The sequence below is a fragment of the Bos mutus genome, chromosome 6 (assembly GCF_027580195.1).
Source record: "Bos mutus isolate GX-2022 chromosome 6, NWIPB_WYAK_1.1, whole genome shotgun sequence".
Taxonomy (NCBI): Eukaryota; Metazoa; Chordata; class Mammalia; order Artiodactyla; family Bovidae; genus Bos; species Bos mutus.
Genome location: NC_091622.1, coordinates 61420257 through 61437658, shown reverse-complemented (window position 1 = coordinate 61437658; position 17402 = coordinate 61420257). Strand labels below are relative to the sequence as shown.

Sequence of the window (17402 nt, the reverse complement as noted above, 5' to 3'; positions counted from 1 at the left end):
TTGGCAACTCTTTCTAGGAAAGCAGTAAGGGACCGATTTAATTCAGTCTTATTTATTTCTCACTAGAAAGTAAAATAAGTAGTTTAATTTTTTTCTGCTCTTCTCGAAGCTGTATGTAAAAGTGTTGTCAACATTGCAGCAAGATGTTACCCAGTTGGAATTGCTTGTATCTATTTACATTGCTTTAGTGACTGTGGGGTAACTGATCTTAAGAAACTTAAGTTCATCTGGGAACATAAATTCTAATTACTGGAAAGATTAAGATGATCATAGTAAGGTAGATCATTGTGGTGGTTACCTGTTTAAACCTTACTGTTTATCTTTTTCTCTATCTTTATCCACAAAGATAGAACAAAAACCAGAAATGCATTAAATGGTATGTTTAAAATTTCAGAATGTATTGTCATTACCTCTGTGTTGTTAGTCTTGTCTAAAACTATAAACCATTTTAGAATTCTGTGCTGTTTTGGACGTGTTTATATGTAATGCAAGAACTAAGTTGACCATTTCTGGGGAAGAGTACAAATTAAAAATGGATGTTACTGTTTTTGAATTGGGTCAGCTTTGACATGACTCTTAAATGCTGCCTTTTATTAATAAATGTAGTAGAAATGTTCAATGTGGGGGGGGTTCTTTTTATTAGAACAGAAACAACACCAATAAAGGGGGAACATATGGGCTTCCCTGATAGCTTAGTTGGTAAAGAATCTACCTGCAATCCAGGAGACCCTGGTTTGATTCCTGGGTGGGGAAGATCCTCTGGAGAAGGGATAGGCTACCCACTCCAGTATTCTTGGGCTTCCCTTGTGGCTCAGCTGGGAAAGAATCTGCCTGTAATGCAGGAGACCTGGGTTCGATCCCTGGGTTGGGAAGATCCACTGGAGAAGGGAAAGGCTACCCACTCCAGTATTCTGGCCTGGAGTATTCCATGGACTGTATAGCCCATGGGGTTGCAAAGAGTTGGACACAACTGAGTGACTTTCACTTTCATATAGCTTTTAACAGATTTTAGGCTCTAAGATAGTTAGGAAATGTGGTTTGGGTCTGGATAATACAATGAAGCATTTCTTATCAAATAAAAAGAGTCTCTCTCTCTCTCTAAGGTTATGAGAAGACTGATGATGTTTCGGAGAAGACGTCACTGGCTGACCAGGAAGAAATAAGGACTATATTCATCAACCAGCCTCAGCTGACAAAATTCTGCAATAACCATGTCAGGTAGGAACTACCAAAGAATTATTGGGACCAGCTACCACAACAGGGCTTGGGTGGGCATCTCCCTGGCCCAGCTGAAATGAAAATACTTGCAAAGGAGCTTTCATTAAATCAGTTTAATATTTAAGAGCTTCTTGAAGCAGTGTAGATCAGCTGTTTCTCTATCTTCTAGCCAATAAAGTGATGCTAATAAGAATATAGAAGTAGGAAAGAGCAGAAAGGCTAAGCAGCCATATGCTGCCGATTCTATTTATAGTATCTGAATAATGAAAGCAGTTCATGGGTAGGTGCCTTTGTCTTAAACCTGTTAATAGACCTGTGAACTATTGTTTTTGATGAACAGGTTTTCACCTTTTAAAATAAGTCTTTGCAATTCTCTTAGAACTCCTTTGTGTTAAATAGTCTTTAAATATTGACTTTTGATGCTTGCGGAATTTAGTGTGGTGTCCAAGAATGGAGGGTGTGAGAATTCCTTCACTGTTCTATTTTCCTTCCAACAATAATGTAAAAGTATACCTCTTAGAAGCACTGTTCACTGAGTGGCTCCTGGAACCAAGTGAACACCACCCCCATCACCACCACATGCCAGCCCAGTGATTTCCTGGTGACAGAACTCCTAGATTTGTGAAATGACCATTTAAAATTAATTTTTACACCTTCAAATTCTAGAGAAACTTCTCTGAGCTTGAGTTATGTGGTTAATCTTCTATTTAATTAACAAGAGGAAGATTGGATGTTTCTGAGGCCTAAATGATGGTATCTTCCTGATTATGGACACATCTGATGTGTTTAGTGTGGAGTCCTACTCAAGTTTCTAGAGCAGCAGTGAAGAAAATTCAAACAGACCCCCAGAAAACTCCCCATTTCACTGATGTGGTCCAGGGAAGCCATCTCAATTTTATATTTCTGGTCCTGCTCAAATTGTTGATTTTGGGGGGCAAGATTTTATTTTCTATTAACATATTATACACTACCTTAGCTAAAGTTGCTCTTCTTTGTAAGCCATTGCTAGTAATGATAACAAGGGGATTGGCCAAAGAGAACAAAAGAAACTATGCAGAAAATTAAACTCTTACTACTTAGACAATTCCTTTTGTTACTGAGTCTCAGCTTTTGCTGCTTGCCTTAGGACAAGCCAGTAATTGACAAGTTGTTGGAAAAGGAATAATGACTTTATTCAGAAAATCAGCAACTGAAATGGTAGGCTCACACCCTTACAGAGAACCCTCTTGCCTGAGTTAGAATTCAGGCGGCTTTTATACCGAAAGTAGAGGGAGTTAAGTCAGATACTTCCTGGTTCCCATCATCCTCAGAGACAATGTGTTAATTTCTTCTTGCAGGCATTTACAAGTGGGCGTGGTCAGGATGTTTCCTGTGAGCTAAACAAAGGTATTTTAGCTTAGTGCTCATTACCTAGTAGGCAGTGTTCAAAGAGATGGGCTATTATGCATCATTTAAGTTTGTAGGAAACATCCCTTTAGTGATTAACTTGTAATATTGTAATTGAAAACAAAAGATTCTTTCTTATTACACTTTCACTCCTTTTCATTGAGGTTACTGACCATTTGCAGTAGTCTTCTGGTTTAAAACAAAGGGCTGTTGTTCATCATCTAATTTTTTATATGGTGATAATAGAATTTTATAAATATGAGTGCTATTTGTGGAGTAATTAAGTTTTATGCTACTTTTCATTTTTGTTTTCTAGCACTGCAAAATACAACATAATCACATTCCTTCCAAGATTTCTCTACTCTCAGTTCAGAAGAGCCGCTAATTCATTTTTTCTCTTTATTGCACTGCTCCAGGTAAAGTCATGTTGTAAAACCTTAGCTCAGAATAATGTGTTCAGATATTAATAAATGTGTTTCTTAAGCCCATGACCAGTCTTCTGAAGCTTATCTAAACGCAGAGAGATAAGCTGGTTTGGGTGGGCATTTCTGGCTCCTGCTGTAAGCCAGGTTAGAATACTGCTGCTACCTCTTCAAGCCTTTTGATTCATTGTCATCAGCTTATTTTAAAGTGAAGTAAAGTAATATGGCAGGGACTTTTCATTTTGGATGGTGAAGAGGGATAGGATTTTTTCTTAAAATAGTAATTTATTTTAGGAACAGCAGTATTGTCAATTATGAACTTTAGAATGCAAAAGTTACCATTTTAAAGCTTTTTTTGTTTTGAACTTGGGTTAGTTGTAATCAGAAAGAAAGATTTGTTTTATTAAAAAGTACTATATGTTCATGTAAAAAGAGTAAGAAAATACAACAAAGCATAAAGAAAAAAATTGAACCTCTATTATTTCATCACCAGGAAAACACAGCTACTCTCTTAAAATTTGAGTGTGTATCCTTCTGGTCTTTTTTTTTTTTCTATCCCAAGCATTGTTAATTGACTTGTAAAAGGGGGATCATAAAGGGTATCTATTTTATTATCTGCTTACCCATATAGTAATGTATGGATATTTTTTCCCATATAATTCATTGTATTTCTAAAATACCATTTTTAATGCTTTATGAAATTTTATTGGCTTGGTCAAAAAGTTCATTCAGGGTTTTCCATAAGGTGTTAGGGAAAAATCCAAACAAACTTTTTGGCCAACCTAATTGGAGAAGACTCTTGCAAGTCCCTTGTGCTGCAAGGAGATCCAACCCGTCCATCCTAAAGGAGACCAGTCCTGGGTGTTCATTGGAAGGACTGATGCTGAGGCTGAAACTCCAGTACTTTGGCCACCTCGTGCAAAGAGTTGACTCGTTGGAAAAGACCCTGATGCTGGGAGGGATTGGGGACAGGAGGAGAAGGGGACGACAGAGGATGAGATGACTGGATGGCATCACCAACTCGATGCACATGAGTTTGGGTGAACTCCAGGAGTTGGTGATGGACAGGGAGGCCTGGCGTGCTGCAATTCATGGGGTCGCAAAGAGTTGGACAGGACTGAGCAACTGAACTGAACTGAATATTGAATGCATGTGCTGTAATTTAGTTAACCAGTCCCCCTTAGTAGGTGTTAGTCCTACATATGACTGCTTCCATGAAACTAGTATACTCTCTTCCAGCTGCTTACTAGATTCGAGCAAATTGCCTCACCTGGTGTTAGTCCACCAAGTTGGTAAAATCGATGAAGCATATTTTAAGAAGCATTAAGATTTTGTTGTTTTCAAATGTATTACAAACTTGCTAGTTTTACTGAATTTCTCTTCCATTTTTATTTATTTTTTTCCTTCAAATAGCAAATACCTGATGTATCACCAACAGGTCGCTATACAACACTGGTTCCTCTCTTATTTATTTTGGCTGTGGCAGCTATCAAAGAGATAATAGAAGATATTGTAAGTACTTTTTTTTCATAAATGTAACACTGTTATTTTATGTACATATTTTAAAATAGCAATTTCTTTCTAAGTTGTTTTATTCTTGATACAGGCTGTTTAAAATATTCATCTTAAAAGTGTTTAAGATAATGCTCCCATTCCTGGAGTTAATTCCTCTTGATTTCTATAGGATTAATATTACAGAATGCTTGTTACAGTGATCTCTTAAGTTTGTGCCTTTGTGATGAAATAAATTAATTTGAATGTAGTAATTAGCTTAGAGAGAAAACTATATTTGAACATTATTTTCAAGTATGCTCAGTTTCAATTTGAAGGTTATTTCAAGTTAAAACACCATAACCTCCAAGTTATATAAGGTAAAAAATTTTTTTTATTTTTTTATTTTTCCATTTTCCGTAGTTTTCACCTCATTAAACACCTTTGATTCTTTTTCATTTTTTTTTCACTAGTTCTCAGTTTCCTTTTATTTTATTAAAGGAAAGTAACAGCAAATTTGCTATTTTTATTATTCTGTAGTAGTAAAGAAAAGGGGAAGTCAGTCAGTTTCCCCTTGATAAAATAAGTTGCCCAAAATAAAATTAGGCTTTTCTTTTTCCTCTGTTTCACCATTATTTTAGCTACTTTAGTTGAGGAAGCTAGTATTTTTTTTCTATGCCCTTTAAATACATTGGCTGTCTGAAATGACCATCTGTCAAGCCTTAGGCAAGTCAGATGGTAAGATGAGGAAAGACTGAGACATTCTTTAGAAAGCTCCAATGTAAAGTTGTACAAATATTGATATTATTTTGTAAAGAATCAAATTGGGATCTCATGAAGAACACATGAGCTGTAGCATTGTTAGGCCAATTAGAAACGGGTCAACTGACCACAGAGATCATCAGCCTCACCCAAGTATCTAGGTTGTATGTGTGCATGCGCCTGTGTATAAACCATCATAATCTCTAGTTGAAAATGGCTTACTTACTGGGACCACTAACTGAAAATTCACGAGCCTCTTTTCTTGCCTGTATCACTGCGCAGACTTACACTCCTTGACTTGCACTTGGCGTCCTTGAGAATTGGTCTTTAAAACAGTTGTCTTTCTTTGCCTTTTGCATTCCCCTTTCTTCCTCTGTTGAGCCTATTTTTCATTGAGTACCTCTTATTTGCTAGGTATTGTGCTGTGGTTTTTGCTTTTTTTTTTTTCAGTTAATTTCCTTCAGTGACTTTGAAAGCTAGATTTTAGCTTCATTTTAAAGTTCAAAAAGCCGAAGCTTAGAGAGGGCATGTAACTTGTGCAAGAAACTGTTAAAATCTGAATTCCATCCAATCCTATGCGCTTCCTCTGTTTTAGTGTGGTGAGTCACCAACAATAATAATAACATTTATTTAGCTTCAGGGAGATGGAGGAGAGGTAGGTTCAGTCCCTGAGTTGGGAAGATCTGCTGGAGGAGGAAATGGCAATCCACTCCAGTATTCTTGCCTGAAGAATGCCATGGACAGAGGAGCCTGGCAGGTGATGGTCCAGGGGATCACAAAGAGTCTAGCATGACTGAGCACACACTACAGACATAACAACCTTCAAAAGATTACTGCTATTATCCCCATTTTATAGATTAGGGAGAGGAGGCACAGAGGGGTAAGGTAACTTGCTCAGGGTCACAGGGCTAATAACTGAGACTGTCAGAAATCAGACAGTTTGGTTCCAGCGAGTTCTGCCTTATAATCACTGTTATAAGCTGCTTTTCCTTTTTTCTTCCCCTCTTTTCTCTAGAAAAACTGCAAGTTCTCTAGCTATTGTTTCTAGTATCCTTTTCTATGAAAATATATGGTAAATAAAATGGTAGGCAAGAAATCTGCTTGTTTTTAACAGAACTCTTATTGGCATAGCGTAATAATTGGGTACTCTTGAGAAGCAGCTACCCAGGCAATTCCTGAAGGGTGTAATAATAGTTTTGTGGGCAATAAGAGCACCATGTGAAGTAGTTCTCCAGTAAAAACATTTTTAAGAAATTGACTAAAAATGTTCTGGAGGAGTGGTTTAATACATTTATATCAACCTGTAAAGTAATAGGAAGATTGAAATGTTACTTTCTAGAGAAGGAAAAGCAATAAAATAATAGTCTAGATAGTTGGACAGAGTATCTTTATCAGTAATTATTAATACATTCATTTGTTCATTCATTCAGCAAAAATGTATGAAGCAGTGCTTAGATGCCAGGCATTATTCATTAGGATTTGTATTCGGATGTGTTAAACTTTTGCTGCAGTGATAAATCATGTCCCAAATGTCAGTGTCTTTAACATAAGTTAATTTTTTATGTACTCGAAGACACTGCGCGTTTTTGTCCAGGAGGAAGGCAGGGAGGGAAGTCCACTGTTCATGTAGCCACTTAGGAATGCAGCTGAATCAGGGCTCTGCTTTGGGGGATATCAGTGGTCACCAGAGCAGAGGAGGAGAGAGAACAGAGGGCCTCACTTCTTGTACATTTTGGCCTAGAAACGGTACATATCCCATCTGCTTACAGCACGACATTAGAATATACAAAAGGGAGCTGTAATCTCAGTGTCCATAGGTATTTGTGGTTGTTTAGTCGGTAAGTCATTTTTGACTTTTGAGACTCCGCGGATTAGCCCACCAGGCTCCTCTGTCCATGGGATTTTTCAAGCAAGAATACTGCAGTGGGTTGCCATTTCCTCTTCCAGAGGATCTTCCAAACTCAGGGATCCAACCCACATCTCAAACCCGCATGTTCTGCATTGTAGGTGGATTCTTTACCGCTGAGCCACCAGGTAAGCCCTGCCCATGAAGACAGAGGAGAACTAGATATTGGGCTTCCCTGGTAGCTCAGCTGATAAAGAATTCACCTGCCATGCAAGAGACCCCAGTTCAATTCCTGGGTCCGGAAGATCCCCTGGAGAAGGGAATGGCTGTGCACTCCAGCATTCTTGCCTGGAAAACTCCATGGATGGAGAAGCCTGGCAGGCTTCAGTTGATGGGTTCCCAAGGAGTTGGAAATGACTGGCAATTAAAATTAACACTTTTGGTAATAGTTGGTATGAAAACCAAGTATCTTATATTAAGTGGTGTTGTAAAGATAAAGAAATATAGAAAAATGAATTCAATATATATTTAAGAATAAAATTGACAAGATATTACCATCTGACATTCTACATATCCTGCTTATCTTATTACTGCTTCATCTCCAACCACTAGTGTGTAAGTTCCCTGAGAGCAAGAGTTTTTGTCTTTTGCTCATTGCCATATCAGCAGTAGTAACGGGATCTGACACAGTGCTTTGCCAACATTTATTGAATGAAGAAATAGATTGCATGGGAATGAAAAGGAGAGAAAGTACTTACGAATCTCAAGTTCCTGGTTTGTGTAAGTGGCTGCTATATGGTTCCATGTCTGAGACAAGTAGCAGGTCTTGGGGGATAAAATCAGAGATTGCCCTTTAGACATAGTTTGAGATGCATTTAAGACTATCAAAGGAAACTGCCAAGAAGGCCACTGAATGTAACCTTCTGGAGCTCAGATGAGAGTCTTGACTGGTATGTTTGATGATGATTATCACTGAAATTATAAATGAGCTGAGAGAGTATTGAGTGAGAAGCAGAGAAGGCAGGGAGTAAGCGTTGAGGAAATCCGTCACTGAGAGCTGAAGAAGAAAGGGCCAAGGTGCAAGTAGAACGCCTGGGCTTGATGTCTGAAGACATGCCTTGAGAAGGAAAGGTTCCCAGAATGAAGGGGTGGTCAGCACTGCACACTTAAGTACCGTAAATTTCATGATGCAGTTTATACAGTACAGTTTACTGGAGCACTGTCAATCAAATATTGATAATAGTAAATCATTCACTAGTTCTCAATGATAGTAAATGAATTCTGATTACAACTCAATAGAGGTATTTTAATTTAAGGAATAGCTATATACATTTCTTCCAAACTATATAAGTTTTAAAAGGAATAAGGATCTTCTTTGGAAACAAAGATGCTTTCTTTTTGTAGTAATATGATTAGAATCTATCTGGGTTGGATCCTTATGTATATTCAACACAACAACGTCTCAACAAGTAACCTAATTTATTGTGTGGTAGGAAGGTTGAGGAAGGAGAGGCTCATGTATAAGAATTCTCTGCAGATGGAAAGTAATATTCAGGATCTCCTTAAGTTTCACTAAGATTAAATTTCCAGTTTAAGTTGAATGTTTCATTAATTAGCTTTTATTTGTCTCCCTCAGTTGGAAATCTAACTATTGTCTGTCATAGATGTGCGTTGTTTTGAAAATATTGGCACCACCTTCAAATACCTAAATTTCCCTTGGACTATTATTTTGGGCCAAAATTTATTTTGGGTTGCTTCCTAATTTTCCAAGATTTTTTTTTTAACAAAGAAAAAAAAGAGTAAGTAGTTTAGAGTTTTATCAATCATAAAATATTCTCCACTGATGCTGTAAAGTTAACAGAACTTTAAAAATTTATTTGCAAACCTTTGCTGTCAAATCATGTGCTTACTTTTGGAAGCAATAACTTGTCTATTTAAAGTCTGCATTATGACACTTATTAGCAAGTGTTTTATTATGGGAGAGAATTGTAGTGTGTTCCCACATGTGGATGTGGCAAGAATTCTTTTCAGCAAGCCTTCCGCAGAGGCGTTCTGAATGCCCCATTTGCATTTTGCGCAGTTCAGTGGCTGATTGTTTGGATGAACTGAGCTCACACTACCAGCTATTATGCTGCTCCTCGTGAGCATTGCTGGGTCTAGGAGTGCTCATCTACAGGCCCAGGCTTTTGTCTGGAAAAATGTTTTCATTTGTGCCCTGTGAGTCCAAAAACCATGTTTCTTCTTAACTCATTTGTTTTGCATTCATGCCAACCCACCTTGTGATCAAATATGTGTAGCTAAACCTGACTGTTGGGCTTTATATGATAGAATCTTTGAGCTCAGAATCAGTTACGCTTAACACTCCTGCAGTGTCAGCAGAGGCAGCTGTGTTATACTCAGTGCTGTAAGTTTAGACAGAAGCCCTGGAAAGCCTTTAGTTGAACTGTAGAGAAGTTAGCCCCCTGACCACTCAGATTCTCACCTTTCCTCTGACCCTCCTTTTCTCTTACTGCTATACAGTCTTGGCTTTGGCAGCTCTTCAGATTCACCCACCTAGATGTAGACTAACTCGCTTGTTTAATGCTCAATTTATTTGTGCTTTGGGAGGAAAGAACATGAGATTCAGTGACTTCTGAAGGTGGGGGAGGGGCTGTTGGGACCAGTGGGTAGAAGCAGTGTTGTGCCAATGGTAGATGTGTTGGTTCTCGTTGTTGACAGACATTGGCACGTCATTAAATTACAGAGGATGTGCTTAGCCTAATTAGATAATGAATTTCATGGGAAACTGAAAATATTTTGGTATCATTGTTCAATGGTAGTTATTACAGATAATTCTCCTGGGCACTCTTCCTTTTAAGTAAGTTATTTAAGCAAAAGTCTAAATCAGTCTTTTAGCTCTGTCTTTTCTAATACATTAAAATTTTAATCTTACCTGTGCAATAATGTAAGGTCTTGTTGAGGCCACACACCTGTACTCCTAGAAAGGGAATAAAGATGCTATGGATTGCACTTTCCATTTTCAAATCCCCACGTACTCTGATTGTTCCCATCACCATACTCTGGGCTTATAAAATTGATACGGTGTGAAAGGATAAAAGCCTTGAGAAACATAAGTTTAAAGGAAAAAAATCTGACTTTTGTTACAGGTGCTATCTTGTTTTGTTAATCTCATCCACTTTTTCACAGTTTTTGTTTTTGCTTTTAAACTTTAGAAACGACATAAAGCTGATAATGCAGTGAACAAGAAGCAGACACAAGGTAGGAATTTTACATTTTGTTTCTCATATCTGTCAAAAACACTCATGGTGATATCTACCAATCACTTCGATTAAATATAATTCAACTGAGAACACTGTGTATCTCTTAAGTTTTGTTTTGGAGTGTTTATTAGCATGACACTTAAATTCACCTTAGAGTGATTTACAGGGGTAATGTAATATTTTTGAAATGTAAAGTTTTTAATACATTTAAATGCCTCATAGCAATGTATTCACAAGTACTGTCCATAAAATCTGCAGTTGTTTTATCAGTGTTAAATGCTACGAAATGTGTGTGTGTGTGAGATCTATAGATGTTACTCTAGACAAGATTTATAGAAAATAGTCAGGTGTGATGTTACTTGGCTACAAGGCATGTTGGAAGCACTTTGAGTTATCCTGTACTTACGGGTGATAAATGCTTCAGAAATAAGTAGAACCAAGCCAGCTTCTGGGAAGCACATGGCATGCTGATATGGCTCTGTACTGTGGGTCTCATTTTGATAGAGTCGAAACCCAGATGACCTTTAACACAAGCAAATAGATCACTGTTGCTTTCAATTAGAAAAAAAGTACCCAGGGGCATAATGAAACAGACATCTTACCCCATCCCTGAGCTTTCCCCATCTGAGAATATCATCTCTCTCTGAAGTTCCTTGTTGTGGCGAGGATCAGCCATGTCTGCCAAAATTAGCTGGTAATTAAAAATGATATTTTTATACAGCTATGATTTTTGTGGATTTCTGTCAAAATGCCTCATTTCTCTTCTCACCACCTTCTACCAAAGGAATTATCTGCTGATAGTTGATGCATTTGAAGATGGTACATTTATTAAAGCATTACCTAAGAAATTAAATGTTTATTGAGATTATACTTATTATCAGACACATGAAAAACTATAAGATGGGAACTCTGTAAAGGTGAAAAATGATCTTGTGTGGAAAATGAAGGGTTCGCATTATGTGATCCCTAGATTTTTGTAACAAATAATGATTTCTGTGTCAAATGCTTTACGGATTCAAAAGCAGGAGAGAGAATTGTGGGGTAACTTGAGCTAGGTTTTGAATTTGGCGAAAAGTTTGGATAAACAGAGGCACTTGGGAAGGGCATATATTGCCTGTTGTGCTGCCTGAGGAAGGAAGAAGAGACGTTTTCTGAATAGAGATGAAGACAGCCGTTGGGTTGCTTTGTGGAACCACTGCTAGAGGGCCAGATGGAGAAAGAACATTCGTGGCAAAGGAAAGCAAAGACATGATCAGAAAGGTTGTTGTTGTTGTTCAGTCATTAAATCCTGTCTGATTCTTTGTGACCCCATGGACTGTAGCATGCTAGGCTCCCCCGTTCTCCACTCTCTCTTGGAGTTGCTCAAATTCTCGTCCATTGAGTTAGTGATGCTGTCTAACCATGTCATCCTCTGCCATCCCCTTCTCCTCTTCCCTTCAGTCTTTCTAATCATCAGGGTCTTTTCCAGTGAGTTGGCTCTTCTCATCAGGTGGCCAACGTATTGAGAAAAGTAGGTTAAATTTACAGGGCCTTGAGTGCCAAGCCAGGGGATTCCAACTTTTCTTATATATACTGAGTAGCTGGAGAAAGTTTACAAGCCAAAAAGAGAAAAGATAAATATGCAGATTAAAGTTGGAGAGCAGAATGTCATTCAATAGGGGGCTGTTAGAAGCCTGAGGATTAAGCTACTCTAGGAGTTTAGTCAGAAAAGGCCAGCCATAGATACTGAAAAGGGGACAAGCTCAAATGTTTCAGGTATGGGTATTTTTCACAATGTGCAGTTTTTGCATTTGTTTTCCTGTTACTCAGAAAGTTCAGCAACAGCTTTTAAATCAGAAATATTTAACTTTTTTTTTCCAGTGCTTAATGTATCCTATGGCAGAGGGGTCATAATCTCAGGGACTAGCAGTTAATTATTTTCAAGCCTTGGCCCAAGAATTCAACATTGTACAGTTGGAGAGTAGCCATCATAGCTGCTACTCTAGGCTACCACACCCTGTACTAATCAGTTCTCTGATTTTCCAGGTACTTGCCTACTACCAAAAAAATTCCCTTTTGCCTACTAATCAGGAAAAATACTCTGTCTTAGTTATCATTCTTGTTTCACCTATTCATTCTGGATTAACAGGATTAGCTCTGTAGGTTAAAAGTGAGAGGAAAGGCTTCTATAGTAGCCTCTTCATGTCAAAAAGAAAATATTAAGGCTTACATATGGGCTTCCCAGGCGGTGCTAGTGGTAAAGAACCCGCCTGCGATGCAGGAGACATAAGAGACGTGGGTTTGATCCCTGGATCAAGAAGATTCCCTTGGAGTCGGGCCTGGCAACCCACTCCAGTATTCTTGCTTGGAGAATGGATGGAGGAGCCTGGCAGGCTACAGTCCATAGGGTTGCAAAGAGTCAGACACAGCTGAAGCGACTTAGCATGTACTCAGGGCTTACATATAAAAACCATTTTAAGTCAGCAGAATACTTGGAAAGCCCATATCCAAGAAATTATGGTCTTTAATTTGATTTGAATATTTGCTAAGAGAATTGTATCCTTTTTTTTTCTTTGCCCAGTTTGAATATTGGTCATCTTTGATTTTGAAATTGATCAGAGTTAACAGAAACGTTTGAGTAGGATACCACTTGTTGTCAGAGGACTCAGATTACTTTATATGAAAGCCATCTGTTATTAGGCCAGACTGAAATTCGATTTGCTTTCCTGAGTTGAAAGGCAGGAATGGGTGTAGGAGTAGGAAGGGAGTTATTTTTTACAGATAATTTTTGACAGACATTTGAAGTATTTAACTTTAATTTCATTTTCTCAGTGTTTACCAAGACCATGTAGTATATAAGACATCTTTCCCTCAGATTCAAATATTAATCTTTATATATTCTTAGCAAAATGAATATTTTCTCTCCTTATTTTGCATTGAGGCAACAGAGGTGACTATTTCCCTCTGTCATTCCCTAGTGACTTCAGAAACACAAACCCATGATTTCACTTACCACATTTTTAGCCATTTAACTGTGGACTGATACATGTCTGATGCCTCATTTTCACCAGTGAATGAACTCAAGCAGGGATTAAATTCTAGATTCTGCGGAGGGCAGGTCTTCTTCATCTTTGTGTCCCCGCATCTCTAGCCCAGGGGCCCATCCTTAACAGGTGCTCTGTGTGAGTAAAGGAGCCACTCTCTCTTTAGATACTTCAGTACCCATACGGAACCAAGAAGAAACTAGGAATGAAAGGAGCCTCCTTGAAAATTCATTATCTAGGCTGTGAGCTAAGTGGAAAGCTGTATTTTCAAAGCACTGTGTCCCAGACTGTTTTGCAGGCACTGATGAAAAACTACTCTGGTGGCAGTTCTTGCTGTCTCTTTACTTTATCTGTTGAAGTCATTACGTCATTATTTTACTCTGCTCAGTCTCCTGTGAACACAGCGCCGTTTCCACGTACCACTTCCATTGCCCAAAGCCCCAGAGCACTGCCATATTCGGGATGCCCCAGTTTCCCCGACATCTACACTTACCTTTGTTTTCTCTGATTTCTTCCTCAGTATTTGAACTCGCAGTACTCGACGTACCCTATTCCATGTGTTTACATACACTTGGGAGCCAGTCTCTCATTGTAGATCCTTAATTGGATTTTCTTGGCCAAATTTAGTGCTGCAGAAATTTGTAAATGATACATTTGTAATTATCATCATAATATGTATGTTGAAACCAGTTCCCCATATGAATTTGCTCTGGTGGTTGAGCCAGTTCTCTTTTTAAACTGTAAGCATATGCTTTTATTTTTTTTTGTGGGAAACTACTGTAGCTGGCATGCCAGTATTTTCAAGAGGAATGACAGTTTCACATAAAATCACAATCAAGAGGCCTGGGAAGGGATGGAGATCTAAAAAATTAAAATGAAATAAGCCTCTTATGGAAGTAGATTTGCTTTTTGAAAATCCCAGGTTTGGATATCTTCCCTGAAGGGTGGTGTGCATACATCCTGCAGGCGGGAATGTCTGGGAGATGCCTGTGACATCTGGTATCAGCCCATCAGTCACCTGACTGGATGCTGCTGTTGAATGAGGGTCACCATTACTGCTGTTAGTTTGTTTTCATACCTCATTTTATTAGTAGGTATTGATAGCTATTGGATTAGAACAAATCTTTAATAAAGCAGTTTTGCTTTATCTTAATTTAATGGAGAAAAAGACAACAGCAATTTCTTTTTAACTAGGCACATAGCTAAAAATAATAGATCTCATCTCCAGCTGCTTCATTCTTCCCTGAAGCCACATCTGCCTCTTCGGTAGTGGAGTTGAGCAGGTGGCAGCTGATAACTCCTAGCAGGCTACGTCCCTGCAGGGCACATAGTTGCTTATCTCCTACTGGAAGCGATTTCATCTTTAAAGTCCTTTATGAACAAGACATTGAGTTTTTGTGGGTTGAATTTGTTTTAGGTTGTTAAGGCTGTGGTGACCTACTACCAGGGCTAAATCCATCTGGTTGAGTTCAACTACGTGCTAAGGGATTTAAAATAGCACCATTTTCCTGGCTTATTCAAAAAGCCAGTGTGCAGCTTTTTCATCTCGCTGGAGGCATCTGCATGTCTGATCCATCCATAAGTCTGGACCTGTACTCTGCTGTGTGTACATAAGTTACCTATAAATAGTTCAAAGATGATATTGTTTCCATGAGCTTAAAATTTGGACTTAAAAATTGAGCACTATTTTACAAAGAATGTTTTCAGATACCTCTAAGATTATTAATATCTTCAAATTAACATTTAAACATTTTAGGATTTCATAAATTGAACTTGTTAGATATTTTCAACAGAAGCTCTGGTTGAAAAGGATGTATTTATTTAGGAGGAAGTACAGCCCTAGATTGGCTTTCATTTGTCCCAGAAATAAAAGTTGCACACCAAGAAACAAAAAACCCACTGAGGAAATTGAGGGCCATAGATAAAGGAGAAAAACAGGTGTGACTCCAGGTTAGACTATTTATTATTTCACTTCAGTGGGTCTTACTGAATATCTACCTTGTGTAAGACCCAGTGCAGAAAATGCAGAAAGAAATCAGGCTTTGTGCCTTCCCTACAGGAAATTAGAATCTGGTAGGGAAGGTAAGATGCTCACTGATATTATAATACAAGATAGAAAAACTAATAAAGGCCAAATGAAAGAGGTGGAGATTTAGAAATGTCACGTGCAAGGTTCATAAAAACAAGGGGCCTTTCAGTAAGCAGAGCTGTTGGGATGGTTGCAGGGCTGATCCAGGAGAAAATGGGGAGGCGTGAGGTATGTTCTGGGAATAGCAAGTAGAGTTGTCCTTCAGTATCCACTGGGGATTGGTTCCAGGACCCCCACGGATACCACATCCAATGCTCCAGTCCCTTATACAAAATGACAGAGTGAGTCTCAGATGCAGAACCCAAGGAAATGGCAGTGGGCAGGGCTGAATGTAATCTCTTTTGACTATTGCATAGGATACATGACAGGGAGCAGTGGGGACAGGAATGGGGAGACCAGATAGGATCATAATTTGGAGGCTTTTGAAAACCAGAATGAAAAACTTAAAGAGAATTATGAAAGGGATGGCTAGGTTCCCAGTCATACTTTTGAACAAAGAGGGTGACAGCTGTATGGGGAGGTGTGGCGTGAGACACAAAAGGAGACTGAATTTTCATTGATTAGGGAAGAGGAATAGGGCGGTGTTGATGAGAAGTCAAAGGGAAATACACGATGGATAAGTCCAACTGGACTTGCCACCGGAGGGGAAGCCCCATCAAACACCAAGTGCTGCTGAATTAATAGAGGACTGGGACAGTGATACCCACTAAAATGAGCATTTAAGAAGTCCTAAGATAGATAAACAACAAGAATTTACTGTGTAGCACAGGGAATTACAGTCAATATCTTATAGTAACATATAATGAAATATAATCTGCAAAAAAAAAAAAAACCTGAATCACTATACTGTACACCTGAAACTAATGCAGTATTGTAAGTCAGATATACTTGAGTTAAAAAAATAAAAAGTCACAGTTCTTAACTGGAGTTCTAGTTCTAAACTGGAGAGTAACCGGGGAGTCCCTGAGAACCGAAGCCTGGCTGCAGGGAAGGTTGTAATGAATCACTGGCAAAGCAGTGAAGGGAGATTTTTCTTTCAAGGAATTTCTCAGTTATGGGAAGGAAAATGCAAATGATTCATGACTCTAGGCAGGATTGGGGAAAACATTTTGAGCAAAGGAGGTTCCGATGAGTTAGTTCTCCACATTAGGTGGCCAAAGTATTAGAGTTTTGGCTTCAGCTTCAGTCCTTCCAATGAATATTCACGGTTGATTTCCTTTAGGATTGACTGGTTTGATCTCTTTGCTGTCCAAGGGACTCCCAAGAGTCTTCTCCAGCACCACAGTTTGAAAGCATCAGTTCTTTGGCTCTCAGCCTTCTTTATGGTCCAGCTCTCACATCCATACATGACTGCTGGAAAAACCATAGCTTTAACTATTCAGACTTTGTGAGCAAAGTGATGTCTTTGCTTTTTAATATGCTGTCTAGGTTTCTCATAGCTTTTCTACCAAGGAGCACGTGTCTTTAAATTTAATGGCTGCTGTCACCCTCTGCAGTGATTTTGGAGCCCAAGAGAATAAAATCTGCCACTGTTTCCACTTTTTCCTTATCTATAAGCAAGTTGATAAAAGTAATATTAATTAGTTGAAAATCTCTAAAAAGAATACGGACAAGAGTGGAACTCAAAAAGTTCCCTTTGCCCTTTGTCAGTACACCCCAAGCAAGTTGTTGCTTAACTTGACCTTTCTGGGGAAGTTTATGCAGGAGACTTTTGTGCATTTGCCAGTTTGTGCCACAAGAGGTTTTTGCCTTCAGGTTATCTTTGTAAGTAAGGGTCTACGTAGTGAATGAATTGATGCTTTGATTTGTCTATGTTGGTTTTCCTTCTCTGCCCAGTTCAAAACCGTAAGCTCAGCAGCACTCTTACCCTTCTCAGTGCATTAAAGCTCCTCTTCAGTGGTAACT

The 17402-nt window shown here is 38.5% G+C and overlaps 1 protein-coding gene across 5 annotated transcripts in view; it reads left to right on the top strand.

Moving 5' to 3' along the window:
* The window catches only part of ATP8A1 (ATPase phospholipid transporting 8A1), a 236490-nt gene that overhangs the window by 30871 nt on the left and 188217 nt on the right, over window positions 1-17402 (top strand). For 4 of the 5 annotated variants that reach the window (XM_070372338.1, XM_005908123.3, XM_005908124.3 and 1 more), the window contains exons 2-5: window positions 1104-1218; window positions 2921-3020; window positions 4440-4538; window positions 10338-10383. In XM_070372338.1, the coding sequence (XP_070228439.1) occupies window positions 1104-1218; window positions 2921-3020; window positions 4440-4538; window positions 10338-10383 (360 nt within the window). Of the gene's footprint in view, window positions 1-1103; window positions 1219-2920; window positions 3021-4439; window positions 4539-10337; window positions 10384-17402 lie in introns of those variants that run through there. The other variant, XM_070372340.1, reaches the window with a different exon arrangement.